Raw genomic sequence first — 18,730 nt, 5'->3', positions numbered from 1 at the left:
TACAAGAAAGAAGATTCCACCTAAACATTAGGAAGAACTTCCTGACAGTAAGAGCTGTTCGGCAGTGGAATTTGCTACCAAGGAGTGTGGTGGAGTCTCCTTCTTTGGAGGTCTTTAAGCAGAGGCTTGGCAGGCATATGTGAAGAATGCTTTGATGGCGTTTCCTGCTTGGCAGGGGGTTGGACTGGATGGCCCTTGTGGTCTCTTCCAACTCTATGATTCTATCATTCTATGTTCCTTGGGGTCCCTTTCCAATTCTACAATTCTATGATTCTGCAAATCTTAGTTTAAGGACTACTTAAAAAAGGTAGGAGTTCCCCTCCGGTCTTCTCCCCTCTCCAGCATCCTTGAGCTGGAACCTAGGCCAACCATTTGTCTGCTTAGGACCTCATAGATCTTCTTTTCTCCTAGAATTAGCCATAAAATCCCAGGAACACATACGCCAACCGCATTCACACAAACAGTTATCATCTGTTTTAACACAGCCTTGATTCAGTGCTATTCCCTTCTTAAATCAGAATTAGAAGTGTAAGGGGGTGGGCTTACAGGGAACAGCCACCCCTCACCAAATCTAGTTCTTTGAACGGCTCTGACGACAGCGGAGGGGCAGGAGACAGGAAGGAGGAAATGAGTGGAGTGGGGCTGGGCTCAGGCAGCATCCAAGAGCACAGCCTCCAGCCTGTGATACCAGCAAGGGAGGAGGGCCAGCAGAGGTTTCTAGCGGGGGGGGGGGGAAACAGCAGAGCGGCGTCCTTTCAAATTCACCCCGGAACTGAGGTGATCAGCGGCTTGCAAACGCAGGGGGCAGAGATTTGGGGTCCCCAAACTACTCTGCTGGGGGAGGAGCCAAAAAGCGCCATTGGGAGAATCTGATAGTACTGAGTAGACATGTTTTCATGAAGCTCTTGCACTGTAAATAACTTTCACAATAAAAGTCTTAAAGACAAGATGGTTTGGAGTGTCGTTGCTCCAGGGTAGCCAGCAACCTCCCTGACAAGAAGCAAGCAGGACTTGCTCTATGAAATTCATTTATTTAAAAAAATTGAATTACCACTTTTCGTCACAAATCCAAAGCCTAATATAAATTTTTAAAAGTTAAGCTCCGAATGTTGTTGTTGTTGTTGTTGTTTAGTCGTTCAGTCGTGTCCGACTCTTCGTGACCTCATGGACCAGAGCACGCCAGGCACTCCTGTCTTGCACTGCCTCCCGCAGTTTGGTCAAACTCATGTTCGTAGCTTCGAGAACACTGTCCAACCATCTCGTCCTCTCTTTTATATGCCTGTTGTTAAGCCCCGAATGTAAAAACTAGATTTACGTGGGCACAATTCTTTTAACAGTTAGGCTCAAATCTACTAAGCAGATTTTCTCATGGGAAAGTTACTGGAGACAGGCCCACCAGATCTCCTGCAAGAGGTTTCTCTTCAGCACAGAGAAGACACTAATTTCCACTCTAGGAAGCAATTCTTTATGCCAGTTATTTCCTGTGTACAGAGGGAGCACAATTTGTGGAAGCCTGCAAGGAATTATGGGAATATCCTCAAAAGGCTCCTCTGAGCTTGATTCTCCTTGTGAAAAATAATCATAATAATAGGGCCTATATTACACATTAGAGAAGAATGCAATCATTAATCATTCTAGAAAGTGGGTCCTTCTATAATGAGAGTGTATTCTCTCATTCAGAGGGCCCATCCTGAATGGCTCCTCTCCCTTTCCATTCCACCCTGCTCAATTAAAAGCAGCACAGAATAGCAGTCTGTGTGCACCTTCCAATGAAGATGCCCACCTGCCACACTTGGTTGGCGACATCCCATAAAGCTTACCTGCAAAGTGCTGGGAGGTGACGGACTCAGCCAGGCTGTCATCGGACGGGATCCCCTCTTGCAAAGTTGCATCACGAAGCTAGAGGGAAGCAGGGAGATGATGCTGGTGAGCAGGACTCAGATACTCAGGCATAGGTGGAGGGGGGTGGCGTAATCCTCCCCTGTCCCGGCCACCCAACATTTAAGCCTCAAATAAACCAGTGCAGCATTGTAGCTTTAAAGCCTTTCTTGAGGAAGCGCTCCTGCACTTCCTCGACTTGCCCTCAATAATTTGGAGTGAAACCATTTGCAGCGCAAGGACGCTTTGCCTGCGTCTTGGAAAACGCAGCTCTTGCATCAGCCGCTCGCCACTTGGAGGGGAGGAGAGGAGGAGGAGGTAGGGCACAGAATGATGCTGATGTCACAAGCAGGTCTTTAGAAGGGGGCTCTTTTTAAGAACTGTACATTTTGATGGCAGCTGCCACGGTGCAGAAGTAGCTGGTTAAAAAAAACCCAGCAACACACAGGCAGCCTGAGTTTGAAGGGGGAAATGCAGCCTTTACATGGCTGCCACAGCTGCTTCTGTCGCAGTGGCTCTCAAGTAAACCTCATGCCACTTGGGGTTGGTATCGCTCCAGCAGCAGTGGGGGCTGGGCAGGAGTGGTGGGCTCCATTTGTTCTCAGTCCCTCGCCCTGCCCCCAGAGAGGACACCCGCCCCAGACAGCAGGGAGACTGCGCCAAGGCAGGAGGACTCTGGTAGTCACGACTGGCTCACCTTGGCAGGTGCTTCCTGGCAGGCATGGAGGTGGCCAACAATGCCATTGCGTGGAGGCCGGATGAGGCGGGCATCTTTGGCATCATGCAGGCCTCTCTGCAGGCCCTGCAGCTCGTTCTTCTGCTCCAGGTGAGTCTCCAATGGGGCCTCTTTGCCATCCACCCTGCCACAGGGGAGAAAGATGAAGGCAGACCCCATATTCTCCCTAAAGCACCTCATTACCCTGAGCCCCTGCAGGCCAGAAATGTCTGTCTCCTTGAGAGAGCTATATAGCCCAGCAAAATGCACCAGGGTCTCATTTGCCCTGTTTTTTAAACCTGCTTTTCCACCCAAGATTTGAAATCAAAATTTATATCACAGACCTCACTGCATACACAGCCTGACTAGTTTCCCCCAGAACAGCCTCTTCTGCCATTAACCCTCGACTGCCTAGAAAGGGTGGCTATATCACACAAATGTAGAAATTGGAATTTGGTTTAGTTTTTAAAAATAAATACAAAGAAGCAAGTTTCTGGCCCTTGAGACTGTGAGAGAGGATTGGAGGTTTGTGGGTGTTGCCGGGTGCACCATCAGAACCTAGGGGGAAAGCTGGGCATGGATTTCAGTTCCAGAAATTGTATGAAATATGCATTAATGCAAATTTGCCCTTTCCTCAAAGTCAGGTCACAGAAAAACTTGGTTTGGTACAGAACATTTGATTACTTTGGTAAAGATTTTGCAGAGATACAGACTATTGATGAGAATCAATAGTCCTGTGTTAGCTACAGGCCGTGTTGGTCTGATGCAGTCAAAACAAAATAAAAAAATCCTTCCAGTAGCACCTTAGAGACCAACTAAGTTTGTCATAGGTATGAGCTTTCGTGTGCATGCACAAGTGGCACATGCTGTTCTTTCTTAATGACCGAGTATCACTGGGTCACATGCATTTGTGTATCAAAGGTGACTTATCCTGGAGGTGGCTTGTAGCCATCATAGTTAGTAAACACCAATGGCCTTTTTCCTCTACAAATCTTTCTAATCCCCCTTTAAACTGGTGGCCATCTGCACCTCTTATAGCAGTGCATTCCACGGTTTAACAATGCACTGTGTGAAGAACTGCCGTTCGTTTGTCCTAAACCTTCCAACATTCAACTTCACCGGATGACTCCAGGTCCTAGATTTACGAGGGATGGAAACCTCTCTACCCAACTTCTTCACACCATGCATAATTGAGTCCTTTTTTTTCTTCAAAAGTCCTAAATGAATTAACTTTTCCTTATAAGGAGACTGTTCCAGCCTCCTGGATGTCCTTTTATGTACCTTTTCCTGCTCTACACTATCTTTTTTTGAGATGCAGCAATAAGAACTGTACACAGCATTCCATGCATGAAGACATTACTATATTGGGAGTTTTATTTTCAGCTCCATTCCTAATGATCAGCTGCTGCATCCTGAGCCGATGTCTTCCTCAGGCTGTAAACCACAACTCCCAAGATCCCTTTCTTTGTGAGTCATTGCCAGTTTAGACTCCCACAAACAGATATGTGAAGTTCGAATGCTTTGCATCACTTTACACTTACAGGCAACCCCCAATCTCAAGGGGGGGTGTGCACATTCAGGGTCATCGCGTAAGTTGGCAGTGTGCAGAAGCCCACCACGGCCCTGTTCCATCCTCTTCCAGCTCCAAAAATGGCCAATGTGTGCACAATTCTTCAAACAAGTGCAAAACAGGTTGCCTGTACTTACTTTGAACCTCAGCTGTCATTAAATTTTCAGAGTTTTCAGAGATTACTCAGGAGTTTTTTTGCAATTCATTTTTATTTCTACCACTCTGAACAACTGGGTGTCACCCCCAACTCTTAGGTAATTTATGAATGAGACAAAAAGCACCAGTCCCAATAAAGATCCTTGGGGGATCCTAAGAAACACCATTTGCTGCGAATCGTAGGTGGGCAGAGTGTTCCTGCACTCTAGCTTGCAGGCTTCCCACAGGCATCTGGCTGGCCAATGTGAGAAAAGGATGCTAAACTAGATTTACCTTTGGCCTGATCCAGCAAGTTCTTCCTATGTTCTTCTCCAATTTCTTACATCCCTCCACTAAGAGTAACTGTTCTACTCTTGGCATCCTGTTCTTTTAACTAGTTACCAATCCATAAAACAGATTCTACCTCAGGAACTGGTATGCTTTCTTTCGCTGGAAGTACCGGTATTTAAGCAGAAGCAGTTGTTTACCAGGGATATTTTAGTTGCATCATGCACTGCAGATCCTGCACTGAGCAGGACCCTGGACTAAATGACTGCTAAGGTCCCTTCAAAGTCTATGAATCTATGAAAAGAGGACCTTCTCTCCTAACTCATTACTGATCGGTTTACTCAGAAGCTGTTGGGGAGGCTTTGTCAAAGGGTTTTCAAAAGCCCAAGTGCTTACCTGATCACCTCTATCCCCATGCTTATTGGCACTCTCAAAAGGACTCTTAAGAAGCTTGTGAGGAGTTACTTTTGCAGAAGCCATGCTGATTCTTTCTCAGCAAGACTTATTCTTCTATGTTGATAACTCTCACAGGAACTGGGCTTCCGCTCTGTCACCTACCTATTGAGCAGCTGCTGCATGAAGTTCTCTGCAGTCACCTCCTGATACATCAGGGTCAGCTGACTGTGGCCGGTGTCGCAGGCGTGGGGCCGGGGCTTGTCCAAGGCCAACCCATTGATGTAGGCCTTCTCTTCCTCCAGGGCTTTGCGCAGGTCCTCCGCCTTCTCCATGAGTTTGGAAATGTTTAAGCTCTCAGCCTCCAGCCTACGAGAGACCATTTTGCCCTCCTTGACTTTGGGGGCCTCAGGCCTGCGGCTGAGGGCAGGGAGCTTGCTCTTGCGCAGGCCAAACCAGCTGGCGAGGCTGCTCGAGTTCTTCTGCTTCGCCTCACCTGCTGCCGCCCCTCCTTTGTGCCTGCGCAAAACGTTCTCCTCGATACCTTTCATCACCTTCTCCTCAATGCTGGCTGGGGGCCCAGCTTTGCTGCCCTTGACCGAGTCCAGGCAAGGCGGGTTCTTGCGCCCGACGCTGGTGGGCGTCTTGGCTGGTGCCTGGCATGGCTTGGACTCTGGGGCGGAGGCCTTGGTTGGGGATTTGGACGGCAACTTTGTCGGGCTCCCATGAGGACTCTTTGTGTTCTTTCCTGGTGGCGGGGGCTTTGGAGGGTTCCTTGCACCTGGAGTTCCCAACAAGCGGCTCTTGGAGACATGGTGTTCGGGGTCAATGCCCCGGGAGCCGACAGAGTGGGAAGAGTAGCACCGAGGGGCTGGGTCACCGCCATGGCATGGCTCATGGTGCTTGAGGCTGCTGCTTCCAGTGCCCAGCCTGCCGTGAGCCTCGGCAAAGCCCTCGGTGCGCTCACAGAGCCGGGCAGGGACCCTCCCTTTCTCGAAACCTGCCGACTCCTTGCCCTCCGCTCCCTTCAGCCTCCCAAGCACAGTGAGCCGTTCTTTGAAGGGCATGTTGGCTCCCTCAGGCACCCACTTGCTTGGCCCGTTTGCCACCTTCTTGGAGCCTTCGGAGGCTCGGCGAGCGAGAGGGGGAGAGTGCCTGCTCTCAGGGCCCAGCTTTTCCCGGCCCCCAGAAAAGGGGCAGGTCTCGAGCGAGACGTCGCTGGGCGGCACGGCACGGAGAAGTGCCGAACGGCACGTGGGCGGGAGTGCGTCGGGGACCTCCAGCTTGGCGTCTCGGGGGGAGTGCGCATGAGGGCTGGTGGCACTGCTGAGGGACAGCTCTAAGACATTCTCGTACTCATGAGGCTTGTGGTAGCCAAACGGATCTGGAGAGGTTGGCGTGACTTTGGGGGGCACCGGAAGAAGGTGCCGGGCAGCCTTGGGAGAAGGGTGTCCCCCAGCAATGCTAGAGTCGCTGGGGAAGGGACTGTCAGGGGAGCCCTTGCGGCTGGGCGTTGGGGAGTGGTACACCTCGTAGGTGTTGCTGCGACAAGGGATTTTGGAGCTGCGGGTCAGCTGGGGGCTGAGAGGGGGCGGCATCTTAAGCAACTTGAGCACCTTGGAGGGGGAGGGGATGGGCGGGCCTGGGCGGGACTTGTCCTTGCCCTCACTTGGTGCTAAGACCCCAAGGTAAGTTGGCTCCCTGCAAGCAGAGGGCGGCCCCAAGGCCTCCAGGCAACTGACTGCCTGGATGTGCTTGTAGCTGCCCAGCTGCCCCCCTGGGGCTTCCACTGAGCCAGGCCCATTGGGCTCCCCATTGAGCAGAGCGCTGTCGCCTGCCTCCCTCAGGACATGGTGCAGGTAAGTCTCCATGTCGCCCAAGTCCAGCTTGTGCTCGGCCAGAGTGCTCAGCAGCACCTGCCCGGGGTGTCCTTTCTCTGGGGGGTCGCCTTCGCCAGCCTCGTCCGATGAGGAGGAGGAGCTGCCCTCTCCTTTCGGAGGAGGCTGCCCAGGTCCACCTTCCCCCTGCGCCAGCAGCAGGCAGGGCCAGGCTTCGGCAGTCACCCCTTCTGGAGAGCCCACTTGCCCAGGCTCTCTCCAAGGGGAGGGGAAGGCAAGCAGGGGGTCCATCTCCTCCAGCGAGCGAAGCACCTCCAGGATCTGGGCCTTCTTGCGCAGGAACGGGGACAGGGCTTCCAAGGACTGGGGATTGGGCCCTGGAGTACCAGCACACTGCTCCTCAGAGATGACCTGAGGGGAGTCAGAAAAGGGAGAGGCAAAGTGTAAAAGCCTCTAGATCACACACACAAACACACACAGTATAGATCTTCCGACGATCAAATCATGGCTTAATATGTCAGGATACTCACAAACTTCCCATACCTACACGCAGCCCCTTCGCTCCTCCCTTTGCGCAAGCAAGGAGACAAGTCAGGAAGCCTCAGCTGCCCAGAGTCCCGTTAGGCCCAAAGCAGGAAAAATGTGGTTAATGGCTTCCAAGCAAAGCAGGATTTGGAGGCCACCTTGGAACCATGGTTTCATATCCTGGCTTGTTTGGGAGCCTTCAAACCAGTGTTTCCCGGTTCAAATGCCATGGGAAGCTACGGCTAACCGAGTTCCTGACCTGTTTTCTTATTTGGAAAATAAGTGCCCATGGTGCCCATGCATATCCTGGCTTGTTTGGTTGTCCAAGCCAGTCACAATCTCTGCCTGCATCCCATACTCTGCTGCCCAAAAACCTTTTACCTGGAGATGCCAGTGACTGAACCGGTGGCCTTCTGCACACCAAACACGTGCTCCACCACTGCTCTATGGTCCCTACCCATGCAAAGCATGTTTCCAGCTCATGCCACAGCTCGTCTATTCTTGCGGCATAAATCCAGCAAAAAAATCTGGAGGAAGCTTGAGCTATACAGAGACGGTATGGGGGAAATGGTGTCTGAGGTGGGGCTGGAATGCTTGACCAAGCGGCTTTTTAGTCCTTATCTCCAAAGCCCAATCTTGCATCTGCTGCCTTGCAGGCATATCGGAAAGCCTCAGCTTGCCCCAGTTTTTGATGCCACCTGGGAATGACGATCCCCCAAGCCTACCAATTGGAACAGTCTCTCGCCTGTAACAGGTGCTTCTGCCCAAAGTATCCCCCAGCGGGAAAAAAGACCAACATTCTAATTTTGGGTCCACCTCAGATAATCTCTTCTTCTTCTTCCCTGGGAAACTGGGCCGCGTCCAAAACTCCCATGATTCAGTGTGAGCTGTCGCGACTGGCACCTTGAGATGTCAGCTGCTTCTAAGGTACACACAGTGCCGAGCCGCACAGCAAAGCAGCAATTAATGGCTCTGGGCCCCATTCCTGCTGTAAAACAGAGATGCAACGGGAAGAGTACCGGGGGGGGGGGGTAATCCAGGGCAGGGGGGGCTTTGCAGAACATACCTCTCTCTGCAAGATGCAGTGTCCCAAGGGCAACCAAGCTGGGTGCTTCTCCACCGTGCCTGGCTGGGAGATGGAAGATGGATCCGAGAGCAAGGAAGCAGGATGGGCTGGGAGCTGGGGATAGAAGGAGCACCGTGAAGGGCAAAGGCACTGCAACCAGCGAGGGAGGGAACTGCTGCCCTAAATGGCCTCAGTGGAACCGCAGGCAGGCATCCGATACACACAAGCTCACAACTTCCTTCACACAGACACTCAGAGGGAAAACCACTCTCCACAAGGTGCATTTCTTTGGTTAAAGCTAAGTTAAACTGTTTTTAAATTGCTATGACATGCCCTAGGGCATTATGGTGAAGGGAAGGGAGTATTATTATTTTTTTAGAGCAAATAGATTCCACCCTCAATGTTCTTTTTAGATGATATTGTGTACACCTGGCTTGCTTTAAAATGCATTCCTGAATTCCAATGGTGAAATGGCAAGGCAGCCAGATGAGCAAGGCTGAAAAGGCCACTGGCAATTAATGAGTTGCATGAATTACTCGAGGGAGAAATAAGAACAGCCTGTTGGATCAGGCCAAAGGCCCTTCTAGTCAGCACCCTGATCTCATAGTGACCAACTGGGGAAAGCCTAGTAGGGCAAGGCTCATGAGATTCCATTTAAGACCCCACTTTCATTCACTCATCTGATGCTGCCCCTTCAGACTTCTTCTGCAATCTCTCCCCCCCCCCCCCGGCTTCTTATCAGCACAACTGTCACTGGTCAGTTCCAAGAAACCACTCTGGTTGCCTTCTAACTCTACTGGAGCTGAAACAGTGATGCCAGAAGGCAGCCCATGTCCCTTCACCTCCAACCCCAAGAAATCCAAGATGAACTAAGACACAGTGGGCTATAGGCTGAGATGCACCACATTAGTAAGATGTACGAAGGCTGCACCGTTAGGAGGACCAGACTATACATTACATAGAAACACGTGCAATACAGCCACCACCCTGTGGCTGTTGTTTCTATGCAAAGCAGTCTAAAACCCAAAGGACAATGGGGATGAAAAGCAATACAGGTTTCTAAAAAATAAAAATACCTAAAAATAAAGATGGGAGGGATTTAACCTTGTTCTAAGCAGATCACTCTGTCTGCGCAAGCATTTCTGCTGGCCTGGGTTTTTTTCTACACACATCCCAGCCCAATTTTGATGCGGATATTGGGGAGAAGCACCATTGTGCTAGCAGTAGTCTTTGTGTGAGATTCCACAGCCAGGGCTCCTTAGCGAATACACTTTGTCCTATTTTGGGTGTAGGATCTGCTCTCCCAAGGAAACAGTTTGAAGCATACCAGAAAAAGAGCCGTTTCTGGTTTTATGATTCTAAGACTTCCATCACACACAACCAAGAAGCTTCCGGTTTGTGCATCCATGCAGAGAGCAAGGCTGGGTGCCTGAGAAGAAAAAGTGGGGGGGGGGTGAGAAGAATGGACCTACCTGGGAGAGAGAGACAGAGGTCAGCTTCTGGTGGAAGAGATCACTCAGGGCCTGGTTTTGTCGCTCAAGGTCAAAGACCCGCTTTTTCAGCTTGATGCATTCTTCACGAAGGTCCTGAGGAAAGAGAAGGGTCAGCGGGCTTCACCCTCTAAGTTGGTGTTTGGGTGACACCTTCACCCCCACCCCCCACATCCTGCCATCCCACCCCCCACAGACACATCCTTCAATGAATCAGCTAATAAAGCAGAACAATGTCTGGATGATCCAGTGTAAATCTATCACTGATGCACTATTATGGTGCCAATGGCAAGTTGCAGAATACACCCGCAAACACAAGCAAACGTTCTTGGGGGAAACCCTAAATTGTTTGCAGCAAGAGATTTGCACAAGATAAGAGACTCACCTTTTGGTTTAACAGCGCCTGCACAACATGATTTGCTACCTGTAGAACAGTAAAGAACAGGTATGAGGAGGAAAGTCTTAAGGACTCTGAAACAGGCTGCCCCCCCCCCAAAAAAAGGGGGAAGGGGAAGGGGAAGGTCCTCTTAGAAAACAAGAAGGGGAAGCAGCTGTACCTCATCAAGGCAGCGTTCGTACGTCTCTCGCTGGTTTTCGTTGGCTTGTGCCAAAGCCGAATTCTCTGCCTGGGAATATAATCAGACAACAGGTGAGCAAAAGGGCCCAGAATCCCAGCTTTCCTCTCTAGGAAGAAATGGAAGCAAATAACATCTTGTTTCCCTTTCCTGCTCTCCTTCAGATCCCTTGCCCTACAGGGAAGTTTTTATACTGCAGCATGGCAAGACTAAGGCTTAAGCCCAGGCCTTTATGATGCAGTGTTGGCCAGCGATGTGGATTAGACCATTTTGTGGCAGCTAAGGCTCTCAATGGCTACTAGCCACAATGGCTGTTCTACCCTCACTGCTAAAGGCAGAGGAATGCCTCGGAAGACCAGTTGTTAGTAGAGCACTGGTACACTCATGCCCTGCTTTTGGGATTCCCACAGGGGCATAGGGTTGGCAACTGTGAGAACAAGATGCTGGGCAGATGGACCTTTGACCTGCTCCACCAGTGATCTTCTTGCATACTTAAGAACACAGAAGGGTCAAAAGCAACAGCTTCAGTAGGCAGGCAGCCTTCAGAAACAAGAGCAGTGAGTCCTTCCACTCTATTAGCTTGTTGCCCACTGTCCCATAAGTGGACCCATATCACAATCTGCTTGTACAAAGGGCTCCTACACACTGGAAGGAGGCAGAAGAGGAATTGCACATGGCTCTACTCGCTTACTCGAGTCACCTGCAAGCCTGCCCCTGCACTCTCTGTGCACTGTGGTCTAAATTTCATCAGAGGGATCATTGATACTTGGGAGAAGATGTTTCTGCCTCAAAGCCAGGGGGCAGGAGCTATTCCATTTCTGCTATACAAAAATATGCCAGTAAAGGCAAGTCCAAGTTTCCTTTTTTTAATGGCCAGTGTTACATGACTAAATGGACAAAATAAATGACCATGTGTCTCCAGAGTGCTGGAGATTGTGGAACTCAGCACTAGCAGAGCCAACTAGCACCATCCAGAAGCCACGGCACCGGCCCGCCAGGGCGGCGCATCGCAGCTGGGCCCGCCCGCCGCTCTTCTGCGCAGCAGTGCCCTCGGCAGCCACGCTGCGCCTGCCCACCCGCCCGCCGCGCTGGGAAACGGGGCGGGGGGGTGCCGGAGGGATCCATCGCACCACGGCGCCAGAGGTGCTTAAGACGGCCCTGCCGGAAGTGGTTGGACTCCAACTCCCATCAGCCCCAACCAGTACAGCCAATGGTCAGGCATGATGGGAGTTGTTGTCTACCAAACTCTTTGAAGGCACCACATTGACTTCAATCCAGCTGCTGGCTAGGGGGCCACCGACACATGAAAACTTTGTAGAAATTTAGTTTCCCTTCATAATCTTTCATAAATGGAGGTAAGTGAACGGACCACCAATTGTTATTCCTATCTGGAATGCGATGTAGTAATGAGCCTAAAGTAAAGGACCCCTGACAGTTAAGTCCAGTCGCAGATGACTCTGAGGTTGTGGCGCTCATCTCGATATACAGGCCAAGGGAGCCGGCGTTTGTCTGCTCCGCAGACAGTTTTTCCGGGTCATGTGACCAGCATGACTAAGCCGCTTCTGATGAAACCAGAGCAGCGCACAGAAATATCATTTACCTTCCCGCTGGAGCGGTACCTTTTTATCTACTTGCACTTTGACGTGCTTTCGAACTGCTAGGTTGGGAGGAGCAGGGACTGAGCAACAGGAGCTCACCCTGTTGTGGGGATTTGAACTGCCAACCTTCCGATTGGCAAGCCCAAGGCTCTGTGGTTTAGAGCACAGCGCCACCCATGTCCCTAATGAGCCTAGTAACTAATGAGCCTAGTTTTGTACAAAAAGCGCACTTCAATTGTGAAACAAGGCAGGTTCATTGTCCCAATTGATTCCCACCCCACTTTGTTAATGTTACAATGAAATTTATTGTGTTAAAAAAACCACAGTCACAATAACTGTTTTGGATCTAGGTTTTTGTGAGCCTACTCCAAACTCCAACCTCCTTCTCTGGAAGCCTTCCCCCTCCCCCAGCAAAACAGAATGTCACTCACATCACTTCCGAAATTTTAAATCTAACCTGCCAGTCACTGGCAGAAGCCTCGGAGGGCCAATGAGCCATCAGTGGGTCCAGGCCAACTCCTCAGCCAAGTGAAACAGATGCTATTTTGGTCCCTCACTAAAGGAAAAACCACCCCCCTCAGAAAAGGGGGGGATTGTTAGGGTCTTAAGCCATTACCCCGTCACTCCTTGTGCCTAAACTCTCCTAGGGAGAAAACTAAGGAACGTACCTCCAGCTCCCGGAGCCTCTGAAGCAGCTCCTGCATGGTCCTGGGCTCACTGCTGCCTCCTTCTGGCTTCATCTCTCCCTGTAGCTTGGCTTCAGACATCATTTCCTTTGGACAGAAAGGGCAGAGACCTCTCTCCCCAGGGGCAGCAGACTGCTGAAGTGCCAATAATCATGCTCCTTGCCACAGACAGAGGAGCGCCAGCAAATCCTGGGCAGGGCGGAAGAGGGTGAAAAACCATCAGAAAGAAGCCACTCAGAGCATTTCTTACAATTACAATTAATCCAGAATGCGGCAGCTAGACTGGTGACTGGGGAGCGGCTGCTGAGACCACCTAACACCAGTCTTGAAAGACCTACATTGGCTCCCAGTACGTTTCCGAGCACAGTTCAAAGTGTTGGGCATCCTGAGCAAGTTTGCAGATGACACCAAATTGGGAGAGGTGGCTAATACCCCAGAGGACAGGATCACACTTCAAAATGACCTTAACAGATTAGACAACTGGGCCAAAGCAAACAAGATGAATTTTAACAAGGAGAAATGTAAAGTACTACACTTGGGCAAAAAAAATGAAAAGCACAAATACAGGATGGGTGACACCTGGCTTGAGAGCAGTACATGTGAAAAGGATCTAGGAGTCTTGGTAGACCACAGACTTGACATGAGTCAGCAGTGTGATGCAGCAGCTAAAAAAGCCAATGCAATTCTGGGCTGCATCAATAGTATAGCATCTAGATCTAGGGAAGTAATAGTACCACTGTATTCTGCTCTGGTCAGACCTCACCTGGAGTACTGTGTCTAGTTCTGGGCACCACAGTTCAAGAAGGATACTGACAAGCTGGAACGTGTCCAGAAGAGGGCAACCAAAATGGTCAAAGGCCTGGAAACGATGCCTTATGAGGAACGGCTTAGGGAGCTGGGTATGTTTAGCCTGGAGAAGAGAGGGTTAAGGGGTGATATGATAGCCATGTTCAAATATATGAAAGGATGTCATATAGAGGAGGAAGAAAGGTTGTTTTCTGCTGCTCTAGAGAAGCGGACACGGAGCAATGGATTCAAACTACAAGAAAGAAGATTCCACCTAAACATTAGGAAGAACTTCCTGACAGTAAGAGCTGTTCGGCAGTGGAATTTGCTCCCAAGGAGTGTGGTGGAGTCTCCTTCTTTGGAGGTCTTTAAGCAGAGGCTTGGCAGGCATATGTGAAGAATGCTTTGATGGTGTTTCCTGCTTGGCAGGGGGTTGGACTGGATGGCCCTCGTGGTCTCTTCCAACTCTATGATTCTATGGTGCTGACCTTTAAAGCCCTAAATGGCCTCGGCCCAGTATACCTGAAGGAGCATCTCCACACCCATTGTTCAGCCCAGACACTGAGGTCCACCTCTGAGGGCCTTCTGGCGGTTCCGTCCCTGTGAGAAGTGAGCTTACAGGGAACCAGGCAGAGGGCCTTTTTGGTGGTGGCTGTGGAACGGCCTCCCATCAGATGTCAAAGGAATAAACAATATCTGACTTTTAGAAGACATCTGAAGGCAGCCATGTTTAGGGAAGTTTTTTAATGACTGATGTTTTAATGTATTTTTAATCTCCTGTTGGAAGCTGCCCAGAGTGGCTGGGGAAACCCGGCCAGATGGGTGGAGTATAAGTAATACATTTATTATTGTTGCTGTTGTTTTGTTACAGAAACAGCGTTTGGTAATGAAAGCGAGGCTGCAAGCTTCCCCCCCCCTTTCAGAGCTGGATGGGCACAACAAGTGCAGCTTCCCCCCACTTCTGCACCTTGCATGGTGGGGGAAGCTGCTTCTGTTGGGTTTCTGCCTGTCACAATGCTGGCAAAGACACAGAGTTTCTGTTGTGCAGCTGTTATTGAGGGGCAGAGTAGAGGGTAGTAGATTTGTTCAGACTGTAACCACTGTTCAGCCTGGCCTTCTTCTGAAGAGCTCCGTTTTGTACACAGTGTCCCAAGCAGGCAGCTCATGTGGCAAAGCCTGGCCTAAATGGCCATATCTCTCCTCCCAAGCCAGTGCCTTCAGATTCAGGGGCAGGGAGAGTTGCACAATCTTCTCCCTCTGCCTGACTTCAGGAAGTGAGAACTGGGGAAAGATACCAGTTCCAGCAGATGGACCCTACCCTTCCAGCCTGGTCCCTACTTAAACACTAAGCCAAACCATGGCTTAGCATCAATGCATGAGCATGCAGGCTCCAGCAGCGCAGAGAAGTCAGCTGCTTTGCTCCTTCTCTGGTCCTGTGGTTTGGCTTTGCATGTTGTCTACACCTGGGCTTGTGATTTATCTCCTCCAGACAATCCACAAGGTGTAAGCAAACACTACAGCTCATGGTTTGCCAGGTCTGGAATGAGATAGGTTTGGATAACATGGCTTTGCTCACAGCAGCACAGGAGGAGGAACAAAAAAATAAATAAATCACCATCTCCTCTCTGGAAGCCTGCACGTTCACTCTCTGCCAGAGACTTTGATAGGCTGCTACCAATCAAAGGAGACTAATGGTCTTCCTCAGGGTAAGGCAGCTTCATAGGTTCTTAGCACCACCTGGGAGAGAATGATCAGTCTCAAGCTGGTGCTGCCTTTACACCAGGAGTGGGGGAAGCTGTGACTCCCAACTCCCATCGGTCCCAGCCCAACAACACACAACTTAGTTGGTAGCGCATGAAACTCAACCTTGGGGTCGTGGGAAAAAGATTCCTGAATGTCAAGGACTTGATGACTCCTGTGGGTCCTCCCAATTCTACACTTCTATGATTCTATCTTTGGAGAGCCACAACTTCCTACATACGAGTCTCCATACAAGGCATGCAAGCTCTAACCCTGTGCCTGAAATATCTACCTGTGCAAGCCGTTTAAGATCCACCCAAATGCAGGCCCACGAGGGTCCACTTGACATGAGTCAGCAGTGTGATGCAGCTGCTAAAAAAGCCAATGCAATTCTGGGCTGCATCAATAGGAGTATAGCATCTAGATCAAGGGAAGTAATAGTACCACTGTCAGACCTCCAGGTCAGACCTCACCTGGAGTACTGTGTCCAGTTCTGGGCACCACAGTTCAAGAAAGATACTGACAAGCTGGAACGTGTCCAGAAGAGGGCAACCAAAATGGTCAAAGGCCTGGAAACGATGCCTTACGAGGAATGGATTAGGGAGCTGGGTATGTTTAGCCTGGAGAAGAGAAGGTTAAGGGGTGATATTATAACCATGTTCAAATATATAAAAGGATGTCATATAGAGGAGGGAGAAAGGTTGTTTTCTGCTGCTCCAGAGAAGCGGACACGGAGCAATGGATTCAAACTACAAGAAAGAAGATTCCACCTAAACATTAGGAAGAACTTCCTGACAGTAAGAGCTGTTCGGCAGTGGAATTTGCTACCAAGAAGTGTGGTGGAGTCTCCTTCTTTGGAGGTCTTTAAGCAGAGGCTTGACAGCCATATGTCAAGAATGCTTTGATGGCGTTTCCTGCTTGGCAGGGGGTTGGACTGGATGGCCCTCGTGGTCTCTTCCAACTATATGATTCTATGAGGGCCAAATGAAACCCATCACCCATCACCTTGGGTGGCAGATTTCAGCAGAAGGCAGATCTGACCACAAGCAAACGGTCCCTAATGGAATGGGTCTCACGATCGTTCATTCACTGGGGAAGTGGGAGAGCTTTAGTCTGGATTTTGCACCTCAGGCACCAAAAGTATCTTTGGCTGACCACGTATCCGTCGGACTTTTACCTTTCTCAAAGGACCCAGAGGTAGACGCGGTGGATGACTGGATCTCCAGGCCTTCCTTAGTCGCTCCTACCTGAAAGAGAAGAGAAGCCAAGTAGATTGGGTTACTGCAACAGCCTCTGCATGGAGCTGCCTGAGGCAGACCCAGAAGCTACAGCTACAGTAGTGCTCGACGGCTCACTGGAGAGAAATATCACCATTACATCATGCCACTGCTGAAGGAATTGCTCTGGCTGCCAACTAGCTACCAAGCTAGCTTCAAGGTTGTAGTAAAGGTAAAGGTAAACCTGACCATTACCGTAGGTCCAGTCGTGATCGACTCTGGGGTTGCGGTGCTCCGCATAATTGGCCATGGGAGCCGGCGTACAGCTTCCAGGTCATGTGGCCAGCGTGACAAAACAGCTTCTGGCGAACCAGAGCAGCACACGGAAACGCCGTTTACCTTCCCGCTGTAGCGGTACCTATTTATCCACTTGCACTTCGACGTGCTTTCGAACTGCTACGGTAGGTTGGCAGGAGCAGGGACCGAACAACGGTAGCTCACTCCATCACGGGGATTCGAACCACTGACCTTCTGATTGGCAAGCCCTAGGCTCTGTGGTTTAACCCACAGCGCCACCCGTGTTCCCAAGGTTGTAGTAGTGGTGTACAAAGCCCTATACAGCCTGGGACCAGGACACCCAAAAGATCACCTCACTCCCTACATACCCAACTGATTGCTGTGTTCTGCAGGAGGAGGACCGGGTCTGTAATGGGCTGGCACCTACCCTGTGCAACTCACTCCCACTGCATATCAGACAGTTGCCTTTTCTATTGGTTTTTTAGCACCTGCCAAAGATGTTCCTCTTTCAACAAGCCTTCGGAAATCTTTATCCCAGTTGATACCTGCCGTGGATATGAACTTATTTCGTGGATGTGTTGTTGTTTTAAACTGCTTTTATATTTTTAGGCTTGGTTTTTAAAAATTGCTTTTATACACATTTGTTTTTAACATATATGTTTCATTTATGTCATTATATTGTAAATCACTTTGAGATGTCTCATAGGAAGAGATTCAAAAATCGATGAAGGGATTAACTAACACATTTATAAAAAATGAAATATGCCACCTCCCCCCTAGAAATTGTGTGGTGCATTTTAAACCAGGACTAGGGAGTCTGTGGCCCTCCAGTCACTGTTGGACTCAAGAACAATGGAAGTTGTGGTGGTCTGACCATTCCCAGAGTCATCCATTCGCTTTCCCTGCTCTAGATAGATTCAAGAGTGGCTTTGAGCCACAATAGCCAACTACCGGTAAGGCCTATAGCCTTATATGCCCACTCAACAATTTTGATCTGCAGATCTGGCATTTTAGAAGTGCCACATAATGTTCTTTCCACACTTCCAAGGAATCAGCCGTTCAGTGTGGCAGCCCCTGCACTTCGGAACTCCCTGCCCATTGAAATTAGGCAGGAACCTTCACTGTACTGTTTTGAGAGCCGGCTAAGAACTTTTTTTTGTTTAAGCAAGCCTATCCAGACGTGTAAATAGGCTCGCTCTATAGGCTGAGAGAGCAGGCGTTTGTCCGCACAGCTGCCAGGTCATGTGGTCAGCAGGACTAAACAGCTTCTGGCGATCCAGAGCAGTGCATGGAAATGCCATATACCTTCCCACTGTAGTGGTACCTATTTATCTACTTGCACTTTGACATGCTTTCAAGCAGGAGCTGGGATTGAGCAATGGGAGTTCACCCCGTGGTGGGGATTCGAACTGCCGACCTTCCGATTGGCAAGCCCTAGGCTTAGTTAGTAGTTCAGACCACAGCACCACCCGCGTTCATAGAACCATATAATTGAAGAGTTGGAAGGAACCCTGTGGGTCATCCTAGTTGAACCACTTGCAGGCTATAACAAGACCTTGAACATGCCCTGGTAGTTGATGTCCAGATTTTATTTACTTGACAAGATTTCTATCTCACTTAATCAACAAAAAAACCCCTCTTGATCGGTTTAGATAAAACAAGATTGCTTCCACACCACCACCCAAAGGATAAATTCATGAAGGACATGTCTACCAGTTTCATTCCCCATCATCAGGTCCAGTTGACAAGCTTCCCAAAGGCATATGTTAAAGAGGCAGAATCCTGGATAAGGTAGAGCTGTGGTCTGATTCAGCAGGACAACCTTAAGAACATAAGAGCAGCCTGCTGGATCAGGCCAATGTCCCATCTAATCTAGCATCCTGTGCTCACAGTGGAAAACCAGCAGGAGGGATTCAAGCACAAGAGCCCTCTC

The 18,730-nt window shown here is 49.9% G+C and overlaps 1 protein-coding gene across 7 annotated transcripts in view; it reads right to left on the bottom strand.

The window, feature by feature from the left end:
- Positions 1-18,730, bottom strand: part of NCKAP5L (NCK associated protein 5 like) — a 47,686-nt gene that overhangs the window by 9,497 nt on the left and 19,459 nt on the right. For 6 of the 7 annotated variants that reach the window (XM_035101257.3, XM_060272140.2, XM_088661201.1 and 3 more), the window contains 9 exons: positions 16,461-16,530; positions 12,740-12,946; positions 10,456-10,524; positions 10,284-10,322; positions 9,881-9,994; positions 8,409-8,522; positions 5,145-7,228; positions 2,576-2,738; positions 1,821-1,899 (listed from right to left, as the gene is read on the bottom strand). In XM_035101257.3, coding sequence (XP_034957148.3) covers positions 1,821-1,899; positions 2,576-2,738; positions 5,145-7,228; positions 8,409-8,522; positions 9,881-9,994; positions 10,284-10,322; positions 10,456-10,524; positions 12,740-12,841 — 2,764 coding nt within the window. In that variant the 5' untranslated portion in view covers positions 12,842-12,946; positions 16,461-16,530. Of the gene's footprint in view, positions 1-1,013; positions 1,280-1,820; positions 1,900-2,575; positions 2,739-5,144; positions 7,229-8,408; positions 8,523-9,880; positions 9,995-10,283; positions 10,323-10,455; positions 10,525-12,739; positions 12,947-16,460; positions 16,531-18,730 lie in introns of those variants that run through there. The other variant, XM_088661203.1, reaches the window with a different exon arrangement.

This window comes from Zootoca vivipara, chromosome 2, assembly GCF_965207765.1.
Source record: "Zootoca vivipara chromosome 2, rZooViv2.hap1.1, whole genome shotgun sequence".
Classification (NCBI taxonomy): domain Eukaryota; kingdom Metazoa; phylum Chordata; class Lepidosauria; order Squamata; family Lacertidae; genus Zootoca; species Zootoca vivipara.
The sequence above is the reverse complement of the archived record's forward strand: the minus strand, read 5'-3'. Positions and strand labels throughout refer to the sequence as shown.